The 25,033-nt window shown below is 43.3% G+C and overlaps 1 protein-coding gene across 2 annotated transcripts in view; it reads right to left on the bottom strand.

Moving 5' to 3' along the window:
- Nucleotides 1–1,275: 1,275 nt before the first annotated feature.
- Nucleotides 1,276–25,033, bottom strand: part of HECTD4 (HECT domain E3 ubiquitin protein ligase 4) — a 66,752-nt gene continuing 42,994 nt past the window's right edge. For both annotated transcript variants that reach the window (XM_042829199.1, XM_042829200.1), the window contains exons 44-76: nt 24,568–24,683; nt 23,565–23,668; nt 23,141–23,302; nt 22,880–23,028; nt 22,596–22,675; nt 22,306–22,469; nt 21,516–21,753; nt 21,090–21,226; nt 20,797–20,923; nt 20,055–20,192; nt 19,800–19,936; nt 19,482–19,642; nt 18,652–18,833; nt 17,095–17,300; nt 16,619–16,749; nt 16,176–16,381; nt 15,909–16,088; nt 14,293–15,593; nt 12,983–13,190; nt 12,446–12,669; nt 12,213–12,364; nt 11,908–12,014; nt 11,614–11,737; nt 11,306–11,496; nt 10,103–10,249; nt 9,620–9,739; nt 9,321–9,476; nt 7,598–7,701; nt 6,952–7,173; nt 6,346–6,512; nt 5,696–5,891; nt 5,106–5,328; nt 1,276–4,654 (exon numbers count right to left, since the gene is read on the bottom strand). In XM_042829199.1, coding sequence (XP_042685133.1) covers nt 4,518–4,654; nt 5,106–5,328; nt 5,696–5,891; nt 6,346–6,512; nt 6,952–7,173; nt 7,598–7,701; nt 9,321–9,476; nt 9,620–9,739; nt 10,103–10,249; nt 11,306–11,496; nt 11,614–11,737; nt 11,908–12,014; nt 12,213–12,364; nt 12,446–12,669; nt 12,983–13,190; nt 14,293–15,593; nt 15,909–16,088; nt 16,176–16,381; nt 16,619–16,749; nt 17,095–17,300; nt 18,652–18,833; nt 19,482–19,642; nt 19,800–19,936; nt 20,055–20,192; nt 20,797–20,923; nt 21,090–21,226; nt 21,516–21,753; nt 22,306–22,469; nt 22,596–22,675; nt 22,880–23,028; nt 23,141–23,302; nt 23,565–23,668; nt 24,568–24,683 — 6,397 coding nt within the window. In that variant the 3' untranslated portion in view covers nt 1,276–4,517. The remainder of the gene's footprint in view (nt 4,655–5,105; nt 5,329–5,695; nt 5,892–6,345; nt 6,513–6,951; nt 7,174–7,597; nt 7,702–9,320; nt 9,477–9,619; nt 9,740–10,102; nt 10,250–11,305; nt 11,497–11,613; nt 11,738–11,907; nt 12,015–12,212; nt 12,365–12,445; nt 12,670–12,982; nt 13,191–14,292; nt 15,594–15,908; nt 16,089–16,175; nt 16,382–16,618; nt 16,750–17,094; nt 17,301–18,651; nt 18,834–19,481; nt 19,643–19,799; nt 19,937–20,054; nt 20,193–20,796; nt 20,924–21,089; nt 21,227–21,515; nt 21,754–22,305; nt 22,470–22,595; nt 22,676–22,879; nt 23,029–23,140; nt 23,303–23,564; nt 23,669–24,567; nt 24,684–25,033) is intronic.

The raw sequence follows: 25,033 nt of genomic DNA, 5'->3' as shown, positions 1-25,033 counted from the left end.
CAAGGCAAGCTCTCAGCCAGGATGAGGTGGGGAACAAGGAGGAAGCAGTATCTTGTCAGAGCCCTCTGTGCAATGCTCTGTGCTGGTGTATTGGGGAACACCCAGTGCTGTGAGGGGGGCTGGTCTGTGGGCACGTTGAATCTAGCTGTTTGGAGTAGTGAGCAGCTAGAAGAGGGGGACAGGGTGCTACTGCTACCTTGCAGCTTCCTCTTGTACCGTAGCAGATCTGGATGGACCCCACAGCACAGAAGGCAGCTGCACATTCCAGTTTGTTACCTGAAGGGCTGAGGGCAGGGGGGGGATCATGACTTCTTTAGTGGATGAGCTCTAATCCCAGGATTGTGTGGTAAAATGCTTTTTAATGCTGTATTAGTCAATGCTTTTTAAAACTCCTTGTAATAAATTTACCTAATGTTATCCTGAAACACCGCGCACTGAAAATCTTAAATTAAGTGGTATTACACCCTCACAGAGCATCTGCAAACCCTTCTGCAGTAAGTTTTATCACCACAGGCTTAACGATGCCCATTCATCAATTTATGTCCTATGAGTATTATCTGCAGGGCTTTGTCAACGTGCTTTATGAGAGCTGCTAGCATCCCTTCTGTTTGGCACAGCGTAAGGGAGGTGGTGATGCACCAGACTGCAGTAGGCAGGCCTTAGAAAATAGTTTTAGTCTGAAGCCCACAGTCATTAACTGTGCACAGCAGTTGGTATTAGCAGCAGTAATTAGGTGCTGCTGTAGGGCAGGGCAGCAGTAGCATGCAAGAGAGAAGACTAAAGGTGGCTGAAGTGGTCTCAGTTCTAAAACAAAGACATGTTATGAACACTTCCACCACCTGTAAGCATTTATTTATACAGAAGAAAGGTATTAAAAACAGGTGGTAACCAACCTTGCACTGGCATTTCTGGTGAAAACTGCTAAGATAAAGGAAGCTAAGCTGGCTCTTCTGTTGTGTGAGAAAGGTTATAGGGTGCCTTGGTTCAAACAGCAGGAAGAAAGGAAAGAAACTATGGAGCTGACATCATGTACCGCACTATTTCTCATGCTTAAGAAATAATAGCCATCATTTTACTTTACCTTTTGTATGAAATACTTACATTTCTGGTGAAAGTAAATACAAATTACAGTCAATTAACCTATAAAAGTGGACTTCAAAGCAGAAAGCCTACAACTTCATTTCTAGTAGTTCTAATCCTCATCACGAAGGCAGCATCATCATTGGAGGATTACTTTAATTTCCAGCCCCAAATAAGGACACAATACAGCTAGAGGGATGTTAAGAATCTCCTTTATGCAAGTGTACACTGTATGGCCAAGAGCACTTAACAGGTTAATGCTGTGTACGGTACCAAGATGGACAGACACCAAGCTAGAACTAATACCCAGCTTCAGAGTTTTTCCATTGTTTAGTATAACTTTACATTCTGAGTATATATAAAAAAAATCACAAACCAATCTTTGTTTTGACAAACAAGCCTATTACAGACAATCTCAAGTTCATTTAAAGCACAAGAAAGTAATGATGATTAGAAAAGCTTTAATTAAAAGGCCATTTGTGCTACGGTTAAACCACTGCAGCACTTCCCTCCTAGTAACTTAAAAACAAAGAACTTGTCCTCTTGAAGGGTTTACACCATTCTTCAGAAAAAAAACAGAGTCAGTGAAGGTTATTTATTCATGTGACAATTTTCCTTTATAAGAAGCTTCATTTACACAGCAAGGTGTAAACAGCATTGATTAAGTTTGGTATTTGTATTCATAAATAATTAATTGTAATAAATACGTATCAAGTAACTTTACAGCAGACTTTTCAGGGCCAAGATGCAGATATGTTCCTTTCAAATGTGCTCTTTGGAAGGAGAAGACAGACAATAGCAGCAGTTATCTTACAGCTGTAATCAGAGCCTTGGGAACCATTGGCATACCGAGTTCTCAAACACCTGCACGTGAGGTATTTGCAAGTCCACTTGAAGTACTGAGGGCCTGAAATGGGAGATTTAAAACCAACACAGAAATTGCAATTCAATCATCAGAAAGAAACTCCAAACATCTCATTGTCAGCAACAACAGTTCTGTCATGAAAGTCAGATGATGCTCTTCACAATTCATTGTGGCACCTGCCTGAGAATGCACATCTGAAATGGGAGCAAAATAGCTCCAGCCATTTGTTCTGCTCAGTTTTCCCCTTGATCACCATAAGCTCAGTGAGTTCGTCTTTATTCTGACTAATTTCTCAGCTACATGTATGCTTCTACCAGGAAATGGACAAGATTCAGGAGTAAATATTCTTACATGTATCTGTTCCTTTGAAAAGGGACATACGCCATAGAAGGGAACACAGCTTTCCTAACCACAGGAGTTGGAGACTGTATGCCATCAACTATCCTACAACTGTTGCACACACATTTTTCCATTCGCTCACAGAAGAACAAGAATGTACACACTTGTTTAGGCTTTTTCTCTCTTACTCGCACATTATCTTTCCAGTACCACACACTCATCATTCCCAATATTCACAGTAATGTACAATAAATACAGCTTTTTCAATTCCCATTACCACTGACAAGTCAAATTAGTGTATGCTGTCTTCTAAAGAGACAAATAATACCCACCTTGAAGCACAGTTACACACACCATCATCGACCTCTCATGTGGTTGATGTGCACCAAGCACATCGGAAGAAAAATAAATAACTTGTAGCTCAGTACTGGCACTTAACTTACAGATAGCACCGAGCCGAGTAGCACAGCAGTAATTTCAGTGTGTTCTCTTCAGTTCCTCAGCACGCAGGTAATTCTCACTTGGGTCTGGCTCGACGTGATTAACAAAGCAGTGCCTTAATTTTAAATGCACCCATTAAGTGCTATGCTGTTTTTACATGAGCAAAGGTAGATGTGCACGTTGATGGGCTGTTTTGGAACCACTGCAGAACACACCTGGTGACACACCGAAGCTTCGAGAACCGTTCTCTCTCCATAACCTACCAAGATCTGTGATTATACAATAGAAGCTCTACCTTCCAAACAAGCAACTTTGTGCCTTGCCCCTCACCTCGTACTCCTTTCAAGTGTCACGTTTCTAGGATAACTTGCTCTCAGAGATCAATCACTTTTGAGTACAAATGAGTTATGAGTTTCACTCAGTGCTCATCAGGCCACTCTGCAGTACTGTGCCCAGCTCTGGTCTCCGTAAGTCACAACAGATGAGGACGGACTGGAAAGGGTGCAAAGTTGGTCCACAAAGACCATCAGAGGGCTGAAGATCCTGCCTTAGAGGAGAGCCCAAAGGAGTCAGGTCTTCTCAGCCCAGAGGAGACTCAGGCAAGACCTCTCCACTATGCCAGTACTGAAAGGGTGGCTGTAGAGAGGTAGAGGCTCTCCTCAGAAGGAGCCACATGGAGAGGGCTGGGACAGCAGGTACCAGCTGCACTGTGAGAGGTTTCATCTTGATACGAGAAAAGAATATTTTACAGTGAGAACAATCACTCACTGGTACAACTTCCCCCAAGGCACAGCAGCATCCTCAGCAGTGGATGGCCAGGGCACAGGACATCTCAGCCAGGCTCCCCGTCCCCGCAGCAGGGCAGGAGGTTCCTCCAACCTGGGCTGCTCCGAGTCTGACTGTGATTCTCCGATTATTCTGAAAGCTTGTTTGGAAAGAGGATAAAGTCACAGATTGTAAGCTCATATCTTAAGCCATACAGAGAGAAGCCATTTTGTTTCTGCTAATATTTTAATTACAATGAAGAAATTATTTGTTACTAAGCAAAGCAGACATTCAAGAACATCTAGGGCAAGAACGCCGCTGAGTTATGTTCCTTTTCGTGGTTCTTTCACTTATAAACTTTCCTAATCAGAAGAGTAAAGCTGAAACCCCACGTGAATTGTGGCAGCTACCTGTGTGCTTGCTTAAAGTTAAAAAGTTACAAGAAAATGGTGGAAATGTAAACATGCATTTTGGCAGCGTGTTTTCTGCTCTAAAACCCAAGAAGTGCCAGAAGCCCTGCGTGTCCTGCAGCTGGGAGAGAGGCAGCGCTGTGCCCAGCTCTGGCTGGCAGCCAGCAGCAATCTGCTCCCACACCAGATTCCTTCACTGTATTCAGAAATGGTTCACAGGAGAGAGATCTATGAGCCTTTATCTCGGAATTCTCTCAGCCTCAGAACATCCTCACTTAGTTGTGTTTGCGTGAGTAATAGCATTCTGAATTAGAAAATTAGAAATGTACATGTTTCAAGGTTTTCAAAATTAAATTATACACAAACTGGTCTTTACTAAACTATCCTACAAATATTCCACAAACAAGGAAGCAAAATAACCAGTCCACCACAAAATCTACAAATACAAAATGTAAGTCTTCCAGTAATAATCGTAACGGGAACGAAAGTTCACAAAATAAATTAACCTCCAGCCATCACACAGTGTTACAGGAGGTGTCTTTATGCGAATGGAAGGGTTTCCAACATTAGCAGTCATGAAACAATCCAGGGCCACCTCGAGGCATCCCCCATCCTGCTCAGCCACTGAGGGGATCCTCCCGGTAGTGGATGGCGTATCGGAGCTTCTCCAGCATGATGTCCAGGGATGAGTACTGAGGAAGCTTGATCATGAACATGCACGTTTCCACACGGATGTACCGAGAGTCCGGAGAACCTGAGGGGAAAGAAGTGCCAGGAGTCTGAATGCACCTGCTGCTTTTTGCCTTGTTCCCCAAAAGCATCCCTCCCTCTGCTTGATGCTAACAAATATCAAAAGAACAAAATTCTCCTTAACGGATCCTCTGGAAGCTGAAGGAGTGCTGTACCTCCACACAGTTCTGAGGCTGATTTTCTGATGGTTCTATTGCTTTAAATGCATACAGGACAAATACCTGCCTTCTAGAGACTAAAGATGTGTGAAGCAGTTCAAATTTTCATTATAACTTTTGCAGAATTACGTGTTTTAAAAGCAGGTCATCTTTTCTTACAGCCACAGTTAAATGCCTCTTGCAGCAATTATTTGCACTTTAGATGGCTCTTTAATTAAAAAAGGCTGAGAACTATGATCGTGACGTAAGCAGAACTGTAAGCAGAACAGAGCTGTAAGAGACAGCAGACAAACCCACCTGCAGCTCCGTCGGGGGGGGCTATTTTCATGGGGTAAGGCGGGACGTGGGCGGTGTCAGGACCCCCGTCCTTGCAAGGACACGTGAAGGGGATTCGCTCCTGGTTGCAGGCAAACTTTATGAACTTGCAGAGCTCCTCCTGGGTGAACATCTCCAGCGCGCTCCAGAAAAACTCAATGTGCTGATCAGTTTCCATCAGTCCCACCTGGTACATGGTGTGTGCCTAGAGACAAAGCACCACGGCCATTGCTGCTGTCTTCTCCCTCAATAAATCTTCCCCACCTACACTAAGACAACACAAGGTGATGCTATCTACGCCTCCCACCCCAGGGTCTTCAGCCTTTTCAAAATCATTACAAATTCCAACCATGGCAGACCATTAATATAAGCAGTTTCCTATCTTTTCAACCCATCAGCTTTTCTAACAGGCTTATCCTAGTCTGGTGGTGTACGTCACTCCTGTTTCACAAGCAGGACTGGTGCAGTTCATTGCTGCTGCTGTGTGAGAATAGCAAACACTGCTAATACTCTTGGTTGAGAATATGTCACACTGCACACGAATTTTAGATTTTATAGAGAGTTTTTCACACCTTGAGAAACTCCAGGTTGATGTATGGAAGCCCACATGTCCTCAGCTCCATCTCAAGAGGGGAGAGCGTGGTCAGAAGCTGCAGGGGAATGATGGACCCAAGCCCAGCACGCACTGCAGTCATGCACTCCGGAGTCTGCAGCTCACACATTCTCAAGTTCCTGATTGCAGCAGCATACACATCTTTGTTCTCCCATCTGAAAGGGCAAATTCAAGAGGAGAGTGCTAAAGAAACCCTGTTGTACAACCCTCAAACTGTACATACATACAGGATGTTTTAAGGACATTGTTTTTGAATAATGGAGTCTCATCATTAATCTATTTGTGTTCTGATGCTTCCTAAGTTGTGTCTCTTCCTCTCTCGTGCTCATGTCACCCACTTCTCACAAGCCTTATATCTGGGTGTTCACTTAAGCCAGCAAGCAGTTCATAAGCACTGCTCCTCAGCCATTTATTTCTTATGGTACAAAAAGCAACGAACAGTGTCAGAGACTCCAAGTTTCTTTCAACCAATGTGAAGTTCCCACACTGTTCCAGCCTTCAGCTGGTTAACAAAAGCTTCCTGGGAGTGCTTGGCTTTTGGAAAATCATTCCCAAGATGCTTCTTCCACATGTAACCCACAACAGCCTGTCAAGAAAGCTGGTACTCACCCCACTGGGACATGCCTGCCCCTGGGACAAAGCTCCACCTCTTCCCCTGTCATGGTCAGGTAGGTGAATTTACAGCATGGCTTATTAGGACAGTCAGGGCTCTCTGTTGCTAGATGCTGAGAAGCAATTTCTGCACACAGAGCTTCCAGTTCAGTTTCATCATTTATCTGTCACAAAGCACAGACAGAGTACAGATATAGTGACCAACATGTCAGAGTATCTTATCCTCGCAACTCACTTCATCTTCAGTTTTGTGCACCACAAAGCACACTGATATATTGGCTGGAGACACCATGGACACCAGCAGGCAGAGATTGCTTTGGTTCATAATCATTTAGTTTGGCACGGCGGAGTTTCAGCCAGCACTTTACAAACTCTCACACCGTGCCTGGCAGCACACGAGATCCAGCAGCTCTTGCAGTCACCAGGATGTAGCATCCCGCACCTATAAGCTGAGACACTTCATGATCCTGCCCAACTGACAAACACCTACTAGCAACCGAGTCAACCACCACCAGTCAGAAAGTGTCCCTGCTATCAGAGCAACGTACTTGTGGAGGAAACTGGGGGGGAAAAAAAAAAGTAGTAAGAGAAAAAAATGCTTACGTTTTCAAACTTTTTAATGTAGTTGTAGGTGAGGATATCAGCTTCCTGGAGATCAACATCGGGATCCAGCGGCTCTCCGACCAGAGTCTTCCAGAATGAGGGCAGGAGGTCGAGTGGCAGGGGAACATCTGCTCGAATTGCAATACCCAGAAGCTGCCCAAAGAAATGGAAGAGCTGCTCCTCTGCGTAGGTTATGGGGCTAGGTGTCAAAATGTACTTCCCCTTCAGAGAAACAGAACAAACAAACCAGTATTTAGTAACAGATTTACACAAAGTGGGTCCACAAATTAACACCATTCTGAAAACACCTATCTGAACAAGATGAATATCACTGAAGTGGCTACAACACGTTTTGCTCAAGCACAGCATAGAGGCTATATATTATGCAGTGACATTCCTATAACTTAAAGATCAAAAGCAGCAACATAAAAGTTGGTTTCCTTTTACAAGCTCAGTTAATCAGCATTCACACAACTTTTCAGTATCTGTGTTGGCAATTTGACAGTGAGTCTGTCTTTTAGCTGTGGGAAGCATCTGAAGTACAGCCTGGATACATAAAGCCAATTGGATTCTGTATTGCTAACCAAATTTGTTCTACTCCTGTTCAAATGCATGCAACTTCATTTCTTGCATGGACATATCCCACCTTATTCTTGTTAACTGCAGAGCTTGGACACAACAGGAGAAGGGAGAGTGAGGAGCTCTGCAGCTCCTTGCAAACTTGCCAGAGGAAGTGACGGAAAGATCCACCTGCAGGAGAGAGGGACAAAAAAAAAAAAAAACCACCACGAAGGGCCTCATTATTATTGCTATTTAATCCAGAATTTGCTGCTCTGCTTGAAATCACGTTTCAAGCCTTATGTGCTTAACCTCCACAGCTGCACAGACACATGACCTAACAGTGGTGGTAGATGCCAGCCCTGGCACTCATGCTCACGTCCACAATTTAATAGCATACTCATATGCAAAGATATTCACTGAATTGCCTCCTACTGAATTCCTAACTGCTGCTCTGTCTTCCAGCACCCTGCACAGAACTAGCACAGACACTTGCTACACACACCAGTTGGTCTGCAAATGGAATTCTTAACACAATTAGAAGATGACCAACAGAGCCTTATGCTGCACGCAGTGCAGCTCCACACCTATAAGCAGTGAGGCAACGTACAGAAATCATTAAAGACACTGAGCTGTGGCAACAACATCTCTTTAGAGATACTGTCAATAACAACAAAGGACCTCAACCAGAAAAGCAGGCCTCAGGCAGCCCTTTGTTCGGAAACAGGTACAACTCCCAAGAATCTTCCTTTACGCAGCCTGACAGATGACACCAGCTGGCAATATGAAAAGCACATTTTGGGCTTTTCTCCTCTAATGCCATATCCCCCATGAATTTCCAAAAGGGAGATATTAGAATCAGCACATGGGGCCTGAATTAACCCAGATAACAGTGATCAGTTTTCTTCTGACAACTGGGTAGTATTTGCCTCGATATCCTATGAACTATTCAACATGTGTGCAAAGCAAGATTTTTGTGACTCTTGAATAATTTAAGCCTATTCCTGGACTACACACAACTCACGTGGCATCCATGGAGCCAACACCCCAAAAAGAAGTCAGCATGCAAACAGGTCCACATAAAGGAGAATTTACAAAGAAACCCCACTGATTTTAATAGCATGAACAGAAGAGAAGGCAAAATAATCTTACTTAATGCCGTAAGATTAACATTTAACACTTTCTGATAAAGAGTAGCACCACTATGCCTCAAGGAGTCTGTCTCCCTTCCAACTAAGTGAAGCAGGGCAGTAAAATGTCTATTCCTTTTTAGATTCGTTCCTTTAACTAGTCACATGAGAATTGTTAAGATGATGACAAGAAATGCTGTTCATCTCCTTGCCAGTATCAGCAGGATGCAGTTTTAATACCACTTATTGCAAAATCAAGGACAGATTTTAAAGCAGCAAAACCTCCTGCAGTTTCCTATCACAGTCACCACCCGTTCAGCTCAGGACAAGTTGAAGTTCATACATATCTGTCAGCACAGACTGAGTTTATAATGGCTAAACATCAACCAACCTGAAGAAAATGGGAAATGTGGGATGAACATTGCATAAAAACATTTCCTATCTCTAGTCAGCAAAATTGCATGCCCAGATGCTTCCTGCTCTATTAGCTAAAAGATGTCTGGCTTGCTTAACTCCTGGATGCTTTTTCCCCCCCTCCCACGTGCATGAAAACAAACACGACAAGTAAATGCTACTCTCTAAAGTGAACACAAGCCACAACCTGGTAGAAACTCCACCTGGAGTAAGTTCTTACAACTGCACCCGATGTGACCCGCGCTGGTAAGCCCATTCCCAACTCACTTGTTCCATGGACCTCCTCCCCTGTGAAGCGGATGTTGAACGCATACGTAGGATCCCCACCACTGGCGAGTTTGACGCAGAGCTGCGAGGATGGCACACAGGCCAGCTGCCTTGCTGCCTGGCAGAAGTAGGAGTTCTCTGAAGAACGGATCTCCCCTATTTAAAAACAAACAGAAGAAAAACATCATCCCCATATGCAGAGTATTCTGCATTAATAAGCATCTGAGCTTCAGTAAGACAGGTCTGATGCCTTACAACGGATTACAATGAATTTTGAAGAGGATAAACGTTTTCCTTACCTCCAACTATTTCCAAGGGATCCAAGGTGATTTCTGGGGCTGCGTGATCAGCAGTTCTTTGCACAGTGGCATTCAGCACTCTGTTCATCACGGTTATTTTTGTGTCATAGAAGATTAAACCTAAATAAAGAAACGCAAGTTTTGGTGCAGTTAATCCGCCCTTCTTACTTGCTGAAAATCTTTGATGGACAGTGCTCAAGCAATAATTGCATCTTCTTTAGGTAGCTAAGAGATGGATGGCTAACCCACATCTTCAATTATTAAGGATTTGCTGCCGATACGTGCTGGAAGAGCAGCACTGGATTAGGACATGGCTGACCACAATTCTAACATGGTATAAATAGATCCTAGCAACTCCACCAGTAACCACATAAATCAGGAACACTTTGCCAAATTTCTTTCAGAAACCAGGCGTTTTTACAGTAATGCTAGAGGAAAGATAACGCTCCTTCATGCAACAATCATGCTCCCTGAGAAGCTGACCTTTGGCCTCCTGCAGCAGGGCAGCAATGCTGTTACTGTACATCTCAGTCTGCCGCAGCTCCACCAGCGGTAAGAAGAACGTCTCCAGCGTCGTATTGAGAGACTGAAGCAGTGCAAACCGCAGGCGGAGACTTTCAACAGGAACGTCTGAGGAAGAAAAGTTCAGCCAGAGCTGAAGATACTCTCCACCTGCTGTGAAGTCCACCCTCCCAGTAGAGCCAGCCCAGGAGCCACAGGAGCTCTTATTTATACAGACTCTCAAGACCCACCATGAGAGCAGATAACGGTAGCACAGCAGTGAACCATGACACCCCTTCCTGGATGCTTTATCTCTGGTAACCGAGTCTCCTGTCTTTCACCATTAGTGATCTTGCATTCATCTGGAGATGTTCTCAAAAGGAACTCAGTGCTTTGAACAGGATTTAGGTGAGTGAAGTCTCGCAGGGTAAGGAATTGAAATTCAACCTTTCTTTTTTTACCTCCTTCAAGCTAAACTCACCAGGTAAGTTCCCATTCCAGCCTGACCTAGAAGGTACACTTAGAGAGCACACAAAGCTTGCAATGCATTTCTGACAGTGCTGCCAAAGGTACTGTGGTGCCAGAGAACAGCCAAGGCTCTCCTTGGAGGACCTGGACTCAGTGCTCCCCCAGCCCGCAGAGGCTCCAGTCAGTATCTCCAAAGGAACATCCCAGCTGCTGCATGACAGCCAGATCTGCTGCCAAGAAAAGCTTCAGTGCAAACATAAATGCAGGACAGTATGGTAGAGAGCACAAGAAGAGGTAGGAAACCCAGAGAGCTTAGTGATTTCAGTGCTACCCTTTAAATCCTTCTCCTTATTTTCCCCGAGCTGAAGCAGAAAAGAGGAAGCTGCACTGAAGTTCTGCCACAGACAATATCAGTGCTGACTGCAGGGAACAGCGCCCTGAATAAATGGAGCTACCTAATTCAAGTCCTCCAATAAGCATCAGTGCAAAGAGCGTATCCCTGTGTGCAGTCACTTCAAGCTCAGTAAACAGACCTGAGAAAACCAATTTTGTGTGAAACCAGGGAGCCCGGATATCCCTGAGAACCTCCCTCCAGAAGATTCAGCAGTTCCAGCAGGTGCCTTTTCTGACATAACACAAACAGTATGGAAGAAAGACCAAAAAAACCAAGACCACCACAAAGCATATTCAACTCTGAACACTACAAAGCATACGTACTCAACAGACAGGAGATCCTAGGATCTGCTGCATCAGCTGGATCCAAATATACTTCATGTGGATGGAGTCGTGCTGGTGTAATGGCGAGGTGACGACAAAGCCTGTTGATGTACTGAACAAGAGCCACGTCCATTTCCAGTGTCCATTTTCGAGATGCTTTCTGTGCGTGTCTTGCATCAATGCAGGCACATCTGAAATGCAAATGGCATCACACCTGGGACGACATGCCACATGGAGTCGGAGCACTTGTTCAAAGCGAGCACATTCAGAATTGTCATCGTCTTTTAGAAGAGGTTTCTAGAGCTCACCTTTCAAAGTGCAGATCGTATCCACAGGACAGAATAGCTCTCCACACGCTACGGATATCCTGCTTGGATCGGTCAACAACAAATCTGTGAAATCCATCCAGTGTCAAATACTTCTCCTCAGGAACTGACAGTAGAGACAGAACCATCAAATAGTTAATGAAAAAAACCTGCGCTAGCCTACATAAAAGCAAAGGCAATCCAAACCTATCATGATGCTGTTTAAGCATGGGAATCCAAAAACATATCTGCTTTCTAAGTTGCTAACACTGAAGAAGAGTCCTATAGAGTTACTACCTTCTTGTTTCTTTGTGGGAGACTTTTCAGGGTCCTTCTCTTCAGGTTTGCTCTTCTCAGGAGACTTTGGCTTTACAGTAGGTTTCTTCTCACTCAAAGCAGTTCGGCTAAGGGACGAAATGAACATTAAAAGTTTTCTTACGTCTGTTCAAAAAAGCCACAACATCACTTGAATGTCCTAAATGTTTTCCAAATCCTTTTTTCCTCTTCCAATCACAGTACAAGGAAACACAGAGGAGAAAACAATCTGGATCCTAAAGAGAAATCAAATGTTTCCTAACTGCCAGGAGGCTGAAGACACTAACCTGACGCTGTTGAGCATGGACTTTTCTTTTGTGGGTGGTTTTGTAACGGGGCGCTTGGTGCTCACAACCTTCACTGGATGCTGTTCTTTGCCTGCTTTGTTGTATTTGCTCTTGTCAAATTTCGGCTTGGGCACACCGTATTTCCTTAGAATCTTCCAACACAGGAAATGAATGATTAACCAATGCTTTTGGGTTACACAAAAAAATCCTGAAAAGAGTTTTCAAAGCACTACCTGGGTAAGCTGGTCCTCCAGCACCTTCTTTGGAGGGCGGACATTTGTGAAGAACACATGAAGAAGGTTTCCAGGAGTCTGAGAATTTATCTGCTCTTTACTAAGATAGATATCAGCAACCTTAATGGGTTTTGTTGGAGTCAGGCTCAGCATTTGCTCAGAATGGACACAGCTTTTAAATATTTCTGTTAGGACCTCCCGAGCACCAGGGACCAACTTCTCACCTAATACAAAAAAAAGGAAAAAATGCAATAGGGAATAAAATGCCACGATAAGCCTTCAGAGTTTGAAACGTGCAATAAACTTTGCATTCAGATCAAACATTCTATCACACACCAGTTGCACCAATAGAAAGTAGCCACGAGAAGTTCTACCAGCAGATCTGACTCCTCTGAACTCTAATACCCCATTTTCAACAGAATTGAACACCATCTTTTTTTTTTTGGCTTAACAATAATTATTATTTGGATAATCACATAATCTGATTCCCTGTACATCACAACAAGGGAGATATTTGCCAGCATGAAAAGCACATACCTTTTATTGACTTATCGTTGAAGTAGTCTTCTAGCGCCGGGCTCCCTTGTGTGTCAAATAAACTCTGATTTACAGTAGAAACAGTTAAAATCTCTTCAGTTGACATTTCCATCAGCTCATCTTCACCATCCAGACTCGACAAGCCAATAAGATCACTACTGTTAAACAGGCTGGCTCGGATTTTCTCTATTTTAGCTCTTGACCGTATCTGTACAAATAATGAAATCAGTTAGATTAACTTGCATACTAAGCTTTCTCTCCTCCCCATATGCATAATTGGTATTGCATCTCTCTTACCATTCTTCTACATTAATCATTTGACAACATAGTTCAGGCTCCACCTAGAAAACATCCCCTTTTATGAAAATCTGGCAACTCCAACCATCGTGCTGTGAGCTCATCATGCACAGCTCTGGAAGTGTTCCTTTTCTTAGCCTGGAGACAGCCTTTAGAAATACCAGAGACAAAGCTGGAAGTTTCACATGAGTAACCTGTCGTTATTTGCAACTCTGTTGATTTGCTTCAATTCTCCATTTAGAAAAATAAGTACAACAGCACAAGCCTTGAAGTCTCAGCTATGCAGGATCAGGAACAGGAACAATTGTTTCCTTCACTTTCCACAATAACTGTCAAGCATCATTATCAGTGCAGCTACAGAGTCGGAGTTGGTGAATATGCTGACAGATTTCCATACACACTTGATGGCTTATTTCAGCACTGGTGTCTCCTTGTCAGTTAATGACTTAACAGCAATTGAGGGTTTTTGCTCTGAATAAGCTGATTTTCTCCTAACAGGTATAACCCCAGACTACGTACAAACATCTCTCCCAATTCACAAGCTATCAAAATGGCAGCACTTCGGCAAGCTTCTGGTAAACCTGCAGCTGGCAGTTAGTGTAACAAAGAAGGCTCTTGTGCAGAGCTGAAAACCTGGACAGATCTGGCATCAATGATAGATACCAACAATGTTTTAAAATTAACTTTGAATCAGATATCAGCAAATATCTCTCATCTCTCCTAAAGCAACTTATACAGATACACAGATGGTTTAAAATACATGAAAATGTAGCCATTAAACATTAAAGATCTGCCTTAATCTCAAAATTAATCTCCAGCAGTAGCTGGTAGTAAGTCTCTGAAGAAAGTTATGTGAAAGAGGATATGAGCAGATCTTTGCCTTTATGTATTCTCTCCAGAAACCGGTGGTTTAAAGATTCCCTAAGATGAAGTCTGCAGACCAATCTGCTTAATATTTGATTAATTAAAAACAAAAACCAAACAAGTGCCCCTTCCTGACTGAAAGCTATTACCTCCACAACAGCAAAACCTTTGATTGGCCGCGACAGAAGCTGCTGGTTGTCCAGAGATGTGACTGTGTACATCGACCCGACGTCAGACACCGACGCCGTTTCTACATTGTCGAGCGGCTCCCCGAGGCTGCCCAGGCTGCCCAGGCTCCCAGTACTGCAGTGCGACAGATCCAAGCTCTCCTGGCTGGAAACGTGTGGCTCCAGCAGTCCTGGTGGGATAGCCAGTTCCAGCCCAGCCTGGTACTGATCAACGGAGATGTCACTCACAGTCCGGGAGATGCCCTGTGAGCTGCACAGGGAAGCCTGGCTCGTAGATGCTGATGCACTAACGCTCATAGCAGGTGTGACACTGCTAGAGCTGCTGATATCCAGACTGTCTGCACTACTTGAAACAGTCGGCTTTTCCAGCTCAGTTCTGCATTCTCCTCCTTCTGCTTTGTCCTTGATTTTTTTAGGATCCTCTTCCTGCAGAGGGATGTAGATTTCATCCTTGAAGACTCCACCATGCGCATTGCACGCCTTCCTGATTGCATTTCTGACAGTACTCTCCTCCAAGTGAGTTGGTATTCCAGAAATGACGAGCAAACGGCTGTGAGCTGTGGGTCCTACCAGTGCCTGACACGCATCTGCTACAGCATCGTTTGTCACACCCAACCCTTGTGGATCCTTTTTCGTCAGGTGTCTGAGAATGATAAGCAAAGTCAGTGCTCTATGAAACCACAGCATATCCTCAGGCTTGCTTCCTCCTATATTGAGGATTGCAGCATCTGTTTCAGCAGCTCTGGATGAAGATCTTTTGCCCGAAGATGATGTCTTTTCTCGCTTCATTTTGACTTTTTTCCTCTTTGACAGTAAGCTTGGACTCTGTGGTGTCTGTCCTGGAGAAGATGAAGATGAGGAAGAAGAGTCACTAAGATTTGGTGCACTCGTTGAAGATATCACATTAGCTGCTACGCTCATATTGATGGGTAGAGTTACTTCTGCTACAGCAAGGCAAACTTCCATCAGAGCGTGAAAGTATGTTGAAAATCTCCCTTGGTCAGCTGCTCCAACACCAGAACCACCGCATGCATTTCCTGACACCCAGTTTTGTGTTTCTTCATCATACAGCTTGTGGAGTTCTGACTGCAGGGCCATAAGCATAGCTAGACAGGGATTCAGCTGAAGGGCAATAGAAGATGACAACCCTGCAGGATTTTTTTTCTGTTCCAGATTGTGAATTTTGCGAAGCAATTCAGCCAAGAGATGAAACATCAATTCCTTCACAGATGCTGCCATGTCAGTTGTCCACAGAAAGTTCCCTGTGTGCGAAAGACAAGGCACTGGAGTCAGCACTGTTTCATTATCAGTAGCTTTACTATTGAAAGTTACAACAGCAACACTGAAAAAGCAAACAACTACAGGTCATTCCAAAGGATGTATGTCATCAGAGAGAAAGCCAGGAAGACTGCTTCAAGACATGTGTGTAAGTAGATTTTTTTGTGAGTATAAGGAAAATTTTAATATAGTGAAAAAGCTCAGAAATTCCATCATTTCTTTTTTATTTCTTTCAAACCCTCAAGCTGAACCTGCACACTACTTTGGCTCATCACCAAGTAAAAACACTGCGTTCTCACCTAAAAACTCCACTACTTGCAGAAGAACTGAAGGAGGAATAGTGTCCAGTTCATCTTCTGATTTCCCATCCACATCTTCCAGCTTCCAAGTTAACAGCTGCTCTGTGAATGCCATTGCCAGGGGGAACTCGAGGGGAAGAGAATGCAAGACCAGCACAGCTCCAGGAGGAGGAGACACTCCTAAGCAAAAAGGTCAGAGAACACACGCGTCACGACTCCGCGCCACACAGTACAGGTAGAAGCTGTGTCCATGTTACTGCTTTTTACCCAGTTTGATGTGCACTTTGTCTGTAGGAGTGATCACTGACGGGTACTGATTGGTTGTTGGGGGAGGCGTTAGGCCTGTGTTGGTTGGAGAGGCGTCTCGAGGGTAACACACTGCCTCAATCAGGTTTAACTGGCCATTTCTCTTCACTTTGTGCCCCAGCCCATACACAAGCACTCGAGCCCAAGGAGCTTTATACAGGGAAGAACTAAGAAAAGAGAAAGAACAATGTGGCTTCAATATAATTACCAAAAATCTCAACCCAGTGACAGCAAGATTAAAGTCCTTGCAATATTTACCCCCCAGCACTCAGAAAATGAGTCTCTGAGAAGAGAAAAATCTGCAAAATGAGCCCCTGCATACTCAGGATTCACAGAGACTCAAGCAGCACAGGCAGCAATGCCTTTCAGCTGTGTCATTCTCAGACCCTCAGTGACTGACTTACTCTTTGCGGAATCCAGACTGGCTTTCCTTACAGGACACGATTACAAACGCAGCCCCAGGAAAATTAACATCCATGTTGACTTTGGATTCCGAAATTGGGAATTCCTCAGCAGGAAACTGTTCTGGTGCAGTCTGTAATGCAACATTTCATAATGAAAGCCCCCAGGCAGCAGCAGCAAACCACCTGCCTCCTCTTTTTCAAGTAAAATATATCACTACAAGTAATGATGTAGTGTGAGGCTTCTTCATTTGAATATGATCTGCTGTACTGCTACTGCTTATGCTTTCTGTGTCCCCAGTACAACCAAAATAGTGGTATAACCCAGCTAGAGAAACAATTCAGCCTGACAGATGCTATTAAGAAAGTTGTGATTCTGCGATTACAGAAGTTAGAATCACATACAAACCAAAGGTTTCTTACACAGAAGGCAGGCCCTGAGAACAACACTGCTCTCAAGAAGTTACTAAATATTGTACCTGCAAAAAGGAGCAGATCTGTTTCGTGAGATCTAACAGGCTCTCCTCTCCTTGATGCAGAGTCCGAGTGATGGCAACAGTCAGCCACTCTCTGATGGCCTGTGAATTGCCCTGGTAGAAGAGGTCTGTGGCAGCACAGTTTTGGGAATGGATGCAGTGTTGCAGTGACTGGGCCAAAAGAATGGAACTTGAACTGATTGTTCCATCTGTAACATGTAAAACAGAACAAATTTGGAGATCAAATTTTTATGCACTCTGTGAAGTAGACAATGGAAAGATAAGTTCTTAAATACTTGGACATTACAAACTGTTACTTTCAATCCTGAGCAAGTGCAATCCTCTTCCCAAGGGTCAGCAGTAAAAACGATCCTTCCACAACCAAACCTTCTTCCTAACACGGTTGGTTCCAGATGGGCTAGCCCTCTAAATGCCAGCTGTATTCTGCATCTGTCTTAAAGCCACCCTCAGGGAGGCCTGTCAGATATATGCTGAGCTGTAAGAGTTCACAGCTGCTTTGTTTTGTTCCACATGCAAAAACAGACATCTTCATTTACTGCATAAATACAGCAAAGACAAATGATCAGCTTTCTACCATACTCATTCCAGACGAGGTGAAGGCAGCTTCATCTGTCCTCAAGCTGTCCCCACATACAGACAAGACAGCTTTGAGTGGCTTTGAGTGGGTATCAAGCCAACATCCCATGGTTGTCACCCCGGAGTTAATCAAAACATCAAAATGCAGAGCACAAAGGAGTGGGCAATTCACCAAAGTCCCAGTCTGGAAATTGCATACATTAGCATAATCTGGATTAGACTACTTTTAAACTAAAAAAGGGAAAAAGAAAAGCTTGTAAATTATTCTCAAAGCCATGCAAAGTAATGCTGTACTCTGCAGAAGGTTGTTACAACGCAGCATCTGTTAGAGGTAGCCAAGTTTCAAAGTCATTGAAGGAGTTAAGAGCACTGTCTCCAATGGCAGCTATTTGCTTTCAATTATTGACAGCTTATGTTTAGCATTTCCTCTTTCCTCCTTATGTCTCAGCCACATTATGCATCTCTTTGCATGCAGAATAGCTTTGTCACAATAATTGCCTTTATTAACACTCACTTGAATTAGCCCAAGATCCTTTTCCATGATTCAGCACATACATTCTCTAATCAGATCTGTGATTCCAGTAGGAAAAGGACAAACCACTTTGTGAAATGAAGAATAGTTGAGTTTTGAAGACTGAGACCCAACTGGCATTTAGTTTCCTTACAGGTATCCCATATGGATACTCCCCTCACCCCCAGCCCACCCCACTCAACAGAAGGCCAACAGCAACACAGGGACAGCAGCACTCTGAATGGAATCTCAGGAGAGTCTCTGAACTTCCTCGAGCACACATAAATCCAATCATTAGCAATAATTTAACTTCAGTATTGTATCATTAAGGTAATAACATCAAAGAGCTCATTGAGACAATTAACAATTAATTAGTGCCCAACCTCAGATTTCTTTTGGCCACAGAAAACCACTGTATCAGAGAAATAGCTGTGATAAAAATCAGCGTTTACCAGGAAGAGGTGGTGCAAGAAGTTGGTTGGATAGCAACTGCAGGTGCTCCAGAGTGATGTCACGGATAGCAGGGATGTGGAACAGACGGGTGAACATATGTGGAGATTTGGGGGCAAAAATGTTGAGGAGAGCCATGCGGCAGTACAGCTTGGCCAGAGCAGCTTCACTTCTCAAAAGCTCTCTAGAGAACACAAAGAGCAAAACACTTGCTTCAACACCCTTAACACACAATCCAGTAAGCTGCCTTTGAATCCAAACACAGTTTATTCTCATTAATGGTTCAAGTAAATCCAAATCTTTTTTAGTCAGCCCACCTAAATCTGGTACTAAATTAAAGCTTTCAAATTAGAAGTTCCACAAAGCAAGTCCAGGATTCTTGAGCCCTTAGAGATCAATTGACTGATGGGACAAGAAACAAAAGCCTGAAAGATGATACCTGTTAGGCAGACACACGTAAAAACACTTTCATGTGGCTAAGTCCTATTCAACATTTAAGCAAACATGCCTGTCCCCTCCTCTCTGACATCATTCCACCTTTTTTTGTAAATTTAAGCCCCAGGAAATTGCTCAGGTTGTGCAAAACCAGCTGCATGTTAATGATGCTTAAAAAAAAAAATCTTTTACTGCTTCATGTCTTTAAAACCTTAGGGAGAAAAATACCCATTTAAAAAACAAACAACTATTTTAGTAAGAAGATCCTGTCTTCATACAAAAAAATCAGATAACGTGCTGTCGTGAGTGCATCTTTCCTACCAAAACTCCATGTGTAACAACATGGTAGATTGAATCAGGTACTCAGAAGTTCTCCAATTTTGCTTCTTTTCTTTACCTGTGAATTTGGATGTTGGTATTGTCCAGGGTAACCAATCCATTTGTTGCAGTCCTCCTATAACCAGCAGGAGGCCTTTCTAACATGTCGATAGGATACCAGTATCTTACCAGCACTCCCTCACTTCTGAGATAGGTCTCTACTTGTACCAGTTCATTCACCTGCAACACCACAAATAACACTGTAAAACACAGGGTTTTTTCCTTCAAACAAGTGCACCAGGTCAGTACTGTAAGCACTGCAGTGCACTTAAACATGACTGCACACAGACACGTAAATGCTGACACATTAAACACCCTTCCGTGCATCTTTACTCACTGAATCAACATCCAGGACGACACCATGAAGACCAAATGTCTTCAGCATTCCCCGAATAGCAAACTTGGGTAAAGCTGTTCCAACAGCACTGCTGGTGACGTTGTTACTGTCAGGAGAGCGAGTCACAACAGTGAGACCTGGGCAGAAAACAACACAGGGCTCAGCATCTTCCTCAGACTAACAAATTACAAAAGACATCCCAGGCACCAGAGCCCTTGGCTTCCTATTGCTTAACAGGCTCGTGGCTGAGTTTACCTTTCCGTACTTTATCGATTGTAAACTTATTTGCTTCATCTTTGATATCCTCAATGGTAGGAAGGTAGAGGTCTCTTGGGATGCCTCCGTTTTCCTCGTACAGGAACTCTACAGTTTGTCGTGCTATATCAACCATTCCTGGCAGACAGAAAGGAAGGCTGGTTAATCTCCCCCCTCTACTTGAAATGAACACCCTTGATGGCGTAAGAATGACTCTTCTCATTAACGTCCTAGGCAGATGAGATATCCAATTCCTCAGAAAATCTCTCAGTACACAATAGACAGGGAGCAGAGCTTTCCTGACAGGACTTATCAGAGCTCCAGCTTCTCACTTCTCACTCTGCTCTTTCTGTGACTTCCCCATAGATTTGTCATATTGGCAGAACTGTATTTGCTTACAAATTCTCTTTTACTGAAGTTCTTCAGAACTATGTGTAAATAATTCCTTCCCAAACCATTATTCCAAAGTATTTCTGGATCCATATCTAAATTCAGGGCACTACATCAGATTCTTCCACAATTTCTAAAACCATTTTCCTTGTTTAAAATAATCAATGCAAGTAAAAGGGTCAAGCAGGTTAAAATCATGACCTCAGAACAAATTCTAAGTTCTCAGCAAAAACAGCAAGTGAAAAAACTTATTTTCCAGCCCCAAATACAGTAAAACAAACGAAACACAGATGCTATGATGTGCAGTAATGGCAAGGATAAAACAGCTGCATGGAAGGAAACACAGCCATACCTAACTGTAAGGCTCCTTTAATTTGATCCAGCCCAGATTTCCTCTCAGCCTCGTTACGGAATCTTCTTCTAATTGTAGGGAAAACTTTAGTTTCCCATGCTTTAACCAGCAGAGCATAGTGGTCCTCCTGCAGAGAGGAAAAACATTTAGAGTAACAAAAAGGAAGAAAAGTTGTTAATTCCAGCTCTACTTTCCTTAAAATAGCATTGCAGCAAGAAACTTAAAAATCTGTATTACAAAAATCCATACTTAGACTACAAGGGATAGCAAGCAGTGCTCGCCACATTGCTCACCCTGGGAATATCATCATCATCGTCATCATCGCTTTCATCATCTGCAATGGGAGGGGGATGAGGATCAGGCCCTGATGTGATGAAGTTCTCATAGCTTAGTTCCATTTTGTAGTGACAAGACGTGTCACTGTCATACTCTGCAAAATACATACACAGATCTTGAGACCACAACAGGCCAGCAGGCAGGCAGAACTATTCAGAGAGATTTTTGGGATACGTTGCATCTGCAGAAAGGAAGATCAATCTAAGATTATTATTTTTAATTGCCTTGTCTTAAGCAAAACAAGCGCATGCTTGCCAATAATTACTGTACTGCTTTACCCAAGCAGGCAGTATCTACAAACAGCCAGAATGTGCTTGAGCCCTATTTAAGCGATTGTAACTTTTCTCTCAGAGCCTTTCAAAAAACATCACCCATCACTTTACGTTGTTGAGCCGTAGCAACAGCAGCGATTCTGCAGGGAGGCCCGTGGGTCCCAGGATCAGAAGCTATGCTGGTGCCAGCGTCATTATCGCTGTCAGAAGCCATAGCAAACGGCAGCGCCTCGAAGTTGGCACTGATTTCTTCAGCCAGGTCAATGCACAGATCAGCAGCGTTCCTGTGAGCTTGGCCTTCAGCATAGGCAAATTGGCGAGATCCAAAATTAGCACGGACTTTTGTGTTCTGCAACAAAGTACAGATAAAGAATTTAGATGACCCGGGGGTTTCTGAGGTCCTCCCCTTTACCACACAGCTGTCCCAGCGTTACTGGCTGTAAAACTGGATGCAGCTGGGAAAGTACTAAGCTGTCAACCACAAACTTTGAACTTCCACTTTTTTCTCCCCTAACTTCAAGTCATAGCATATTTAGCTAATACACTTTGTGGCAAGGTCACCGCTGGGAAAGAATAATAACAGAAGGGCTACTGGCACAGAACAATGCAGTGTCATCAAGTAGCTGCATGTTGAGTGTTCTGCAGGGGAGAAAGTTCCAAACAGTAACAATACAAATGTGCACACTGGGAAGAAAACGAGCGCTCGGAGTAATGCAATAAAGATAAAAACCACCACTCTACTGTTCTATAGCTAGAAATGTTACATAGAATGGATTGAGCTGGCTTTATCTAATACCTGTGAAAGAGTATTAAAAGTTCAGCACGACAATTTGAGCCTTATCTCAATTCAATTACCAAAATGACACATATATCAAACAAGACGTTTGTGTTCAGAACTCGCCTTTTTCTGTATGTGAACAATTGGCCACATTCCACCAGAGACATCTTCTAGGTATGGCCCAAGTCGCTGCCCACAGTAAGTAAAATAAACTCTGCCTTTAGCAGGCTGCCCCGGTGGGGGTGGAGTTCCTTCTGTTCTTTCCCATCCAATTCCAGCTACATCACCTATCAAAATACATCATCATCAAAAGAACAGCACAGATTAACCTCTTGTCTCACCTACAGTTTCCCTTACATTCAGGGAATGTTTTTGATGCAGCAGTTAAGCTAATTAGCTGTCCTCTTACATACCAGGGGACAGAGTGACATCCAGTCGAACGCTCTTCCACTGCAGCAAGCTGGAGCCATTGTAATGCACTGCTCGCCCATTGCTAAGAATTGATACAAGAAGAAGGAAAATTAACAAGAGCTCTGAACTGATTGCAACTCAACAGCAACTGAAGTCTACACAACTACAGTACAGGCAAAATTCTAAATGTACCTGCTGCCTGCCACAACGAGCTTATAACATTCTCTCTAAGGAGCATACAAGTGTACTGAGCAAGACTGATTTTTGATGTGCATCTCCAACATACTTATGAAAAAGGCAGGTGCCCACTGGGTTTGTCCAAGCCCCATCCCGTTTTTCTGCCTCTGTAGCAAATCCGAATGAAACTATGGGACCAGTGTCATCATCTGTATCTCCATAGGAAACTATTTCAATTTCCCAGTAGAACGATGGTGCCTAGAAATAGAGAGAAATTATTTACAAGCTATAGGCAAAATAGAAAAGTTTTACTTTTCATGCATTACTAAATATTAAGCAAAGAAGCTGCTGTATGGTTGTCAGTTCTTACCTGCACAGGAACTGGAGAAGTGGCATAAATGAATGTGCCCCGAGGAAGTCCCCCACCTGCACTGGGATCAGCCAGAAAAGTCACAGCAGCAAGATGTGATGAAAACATGCATGCTCGTACTGGGGGAAACACTCTCGATGGGCTCCAAGTGATTTCTTTGGGCTGTAAACAGGAACAGATTACTCCAGTTGCTGTTGAAGTCATCTCATGAAATCCATTAATACATTCTTTTATGAAAGGCACGTAAGCACAACCTACTAAACTACAACCACAAGACATCACGTCCCAGCACAGGAACTCATACGAAATGAAACATCTCTAGAAATTCAACCAGCTTGGCTCCAACGCCACAGGCAGAGCTCCTGCCTTCAGTGGCTCACTCATCTGTGAGGGGCACTTTGTTCATCTCTGCTTCTGTGCTCACCTGTCTTCTGTCGGCCTGGAGTGGAGGAGGTGGGGGTCGAGCACAGTCACGATACAACATCCTTAACCTCTCACACTGCATTTCTACAACAGTGAGCCTCTCCCCTGTAACAAGAAACCAAACCAAGTCACGAGGTTCCAAGCAAATCTAGTTACTCTGAATCCAACAATTCCATTTTCATAGCTGTAGTAGAAACAAATACACCATTTACATTTTAAGATACGTAATCAAATACTGCCTCACCTCATTAACAAAGAACAGTAAGGACAGAATCCAATTTATACAAGCAATAGTTTTCCTCATGTTTAATTTCTAATTAAATTAGAAATTATTTGCTAATTTGCTTGTTAGCAAATACATTATTATGTTAAGACACAGAGGTCATTTACTGAGCAAACTTACAGCACAAAAAAAGCAGGAAGTCAAATTAATTTATGCTTACTGTCAAAAATCAGTACGTTCCCTTTCACACCAGAGATCATCGGCTTGGCTCCTACCCTAACATCCTCTGCCTCAACCATTTCTCCTCTACAGAGAGGCTCTGAAATGTTCCTAAACTTGCCCCTGAACTAGGACTTCTGCTGGGCTCATTGCTTATCCTTAAACAAAAGGGAAGGAAATCAAGAGCTAAATGAGGAACACAGGTAACCACTGTAAAAAGCAGAAAGCAGATCATAAATAGAAAATGATAATATCAAGGATACAGAGCAGCTTACAATAGAAGCAAGTGCAGTGAAGTCTTTGGGTGTACCAGATCTCTAGTCCAAGGACTTGTGCCTTCTGTGACACAGTGTAATCATATCCTGGCTAAACTTTATACCTAATGCTTAAGTGATTTAGTCTGATTATTAGCTCTTACATTACTTCCACAACTATGACAAGACATACAGTACTGTGGTAGCTTTCATAAACTAAGCAGCTAGAAGACAAAATATTGAAATGATTTCAGAAGTCTCTGAACTGAACACGACAACAAAGCTGCAATGATGTGCTGTATACCTACCAGGGCTGCATTCCTGTGCTACTAAATTAAGAACCTCTACAGCAGCTGGGCACTGTTGAATGAATTCTTCACAGAATGAACTGTCTTCTAACAGCTGAGCCATCACCAGGCATGCTCTTAACAGAAAAACAGTATGTTTTATGCATTACAAAGGCATACACTGAATTCATCACCGTATTCACCTCTATTTAACTCTGGACTATTTTTAAAAGACAGAATGTTTACTGTATTTCTTTGCCTTTTTTCAGCTATCTATGGGAACTTTTACAGTGATAACATTCCCTCCCCTGCTAGCGTCCACCTGCATGAAGGTATCTGCTCAGAGCACTGTCAGTATGGCTTCATTCCTGGTACTCTCAACAACATCCAGGCACTACATGTAACTAAGGAAGCATACAGGAACTTCTGTGCTGTCCCTGTCATGTCAATACCAACAGAAGAACTACAAGAACCCACACAGTTTGCT

The sequence above is a fragment of the Centrocercus urophasianus genome, unplaced genomic scaffold (assembly GCF_019232065.1).
Source record: "Centrocercus urophasianus isolate 14NV4802_14NV808 unplaced genomic scaffold, USGS_Curo_1.0 seq_30, whole genome shotgun sequence".
NCBI lineage: Eukaryota > Metazoa > Chordata > Aves > Galliformes > Phasianidae > Centrocercus > Centrocercus urophasianus.
This window is presented reverse-complemented; position numbering and strand designations above follow the sequence as displayed.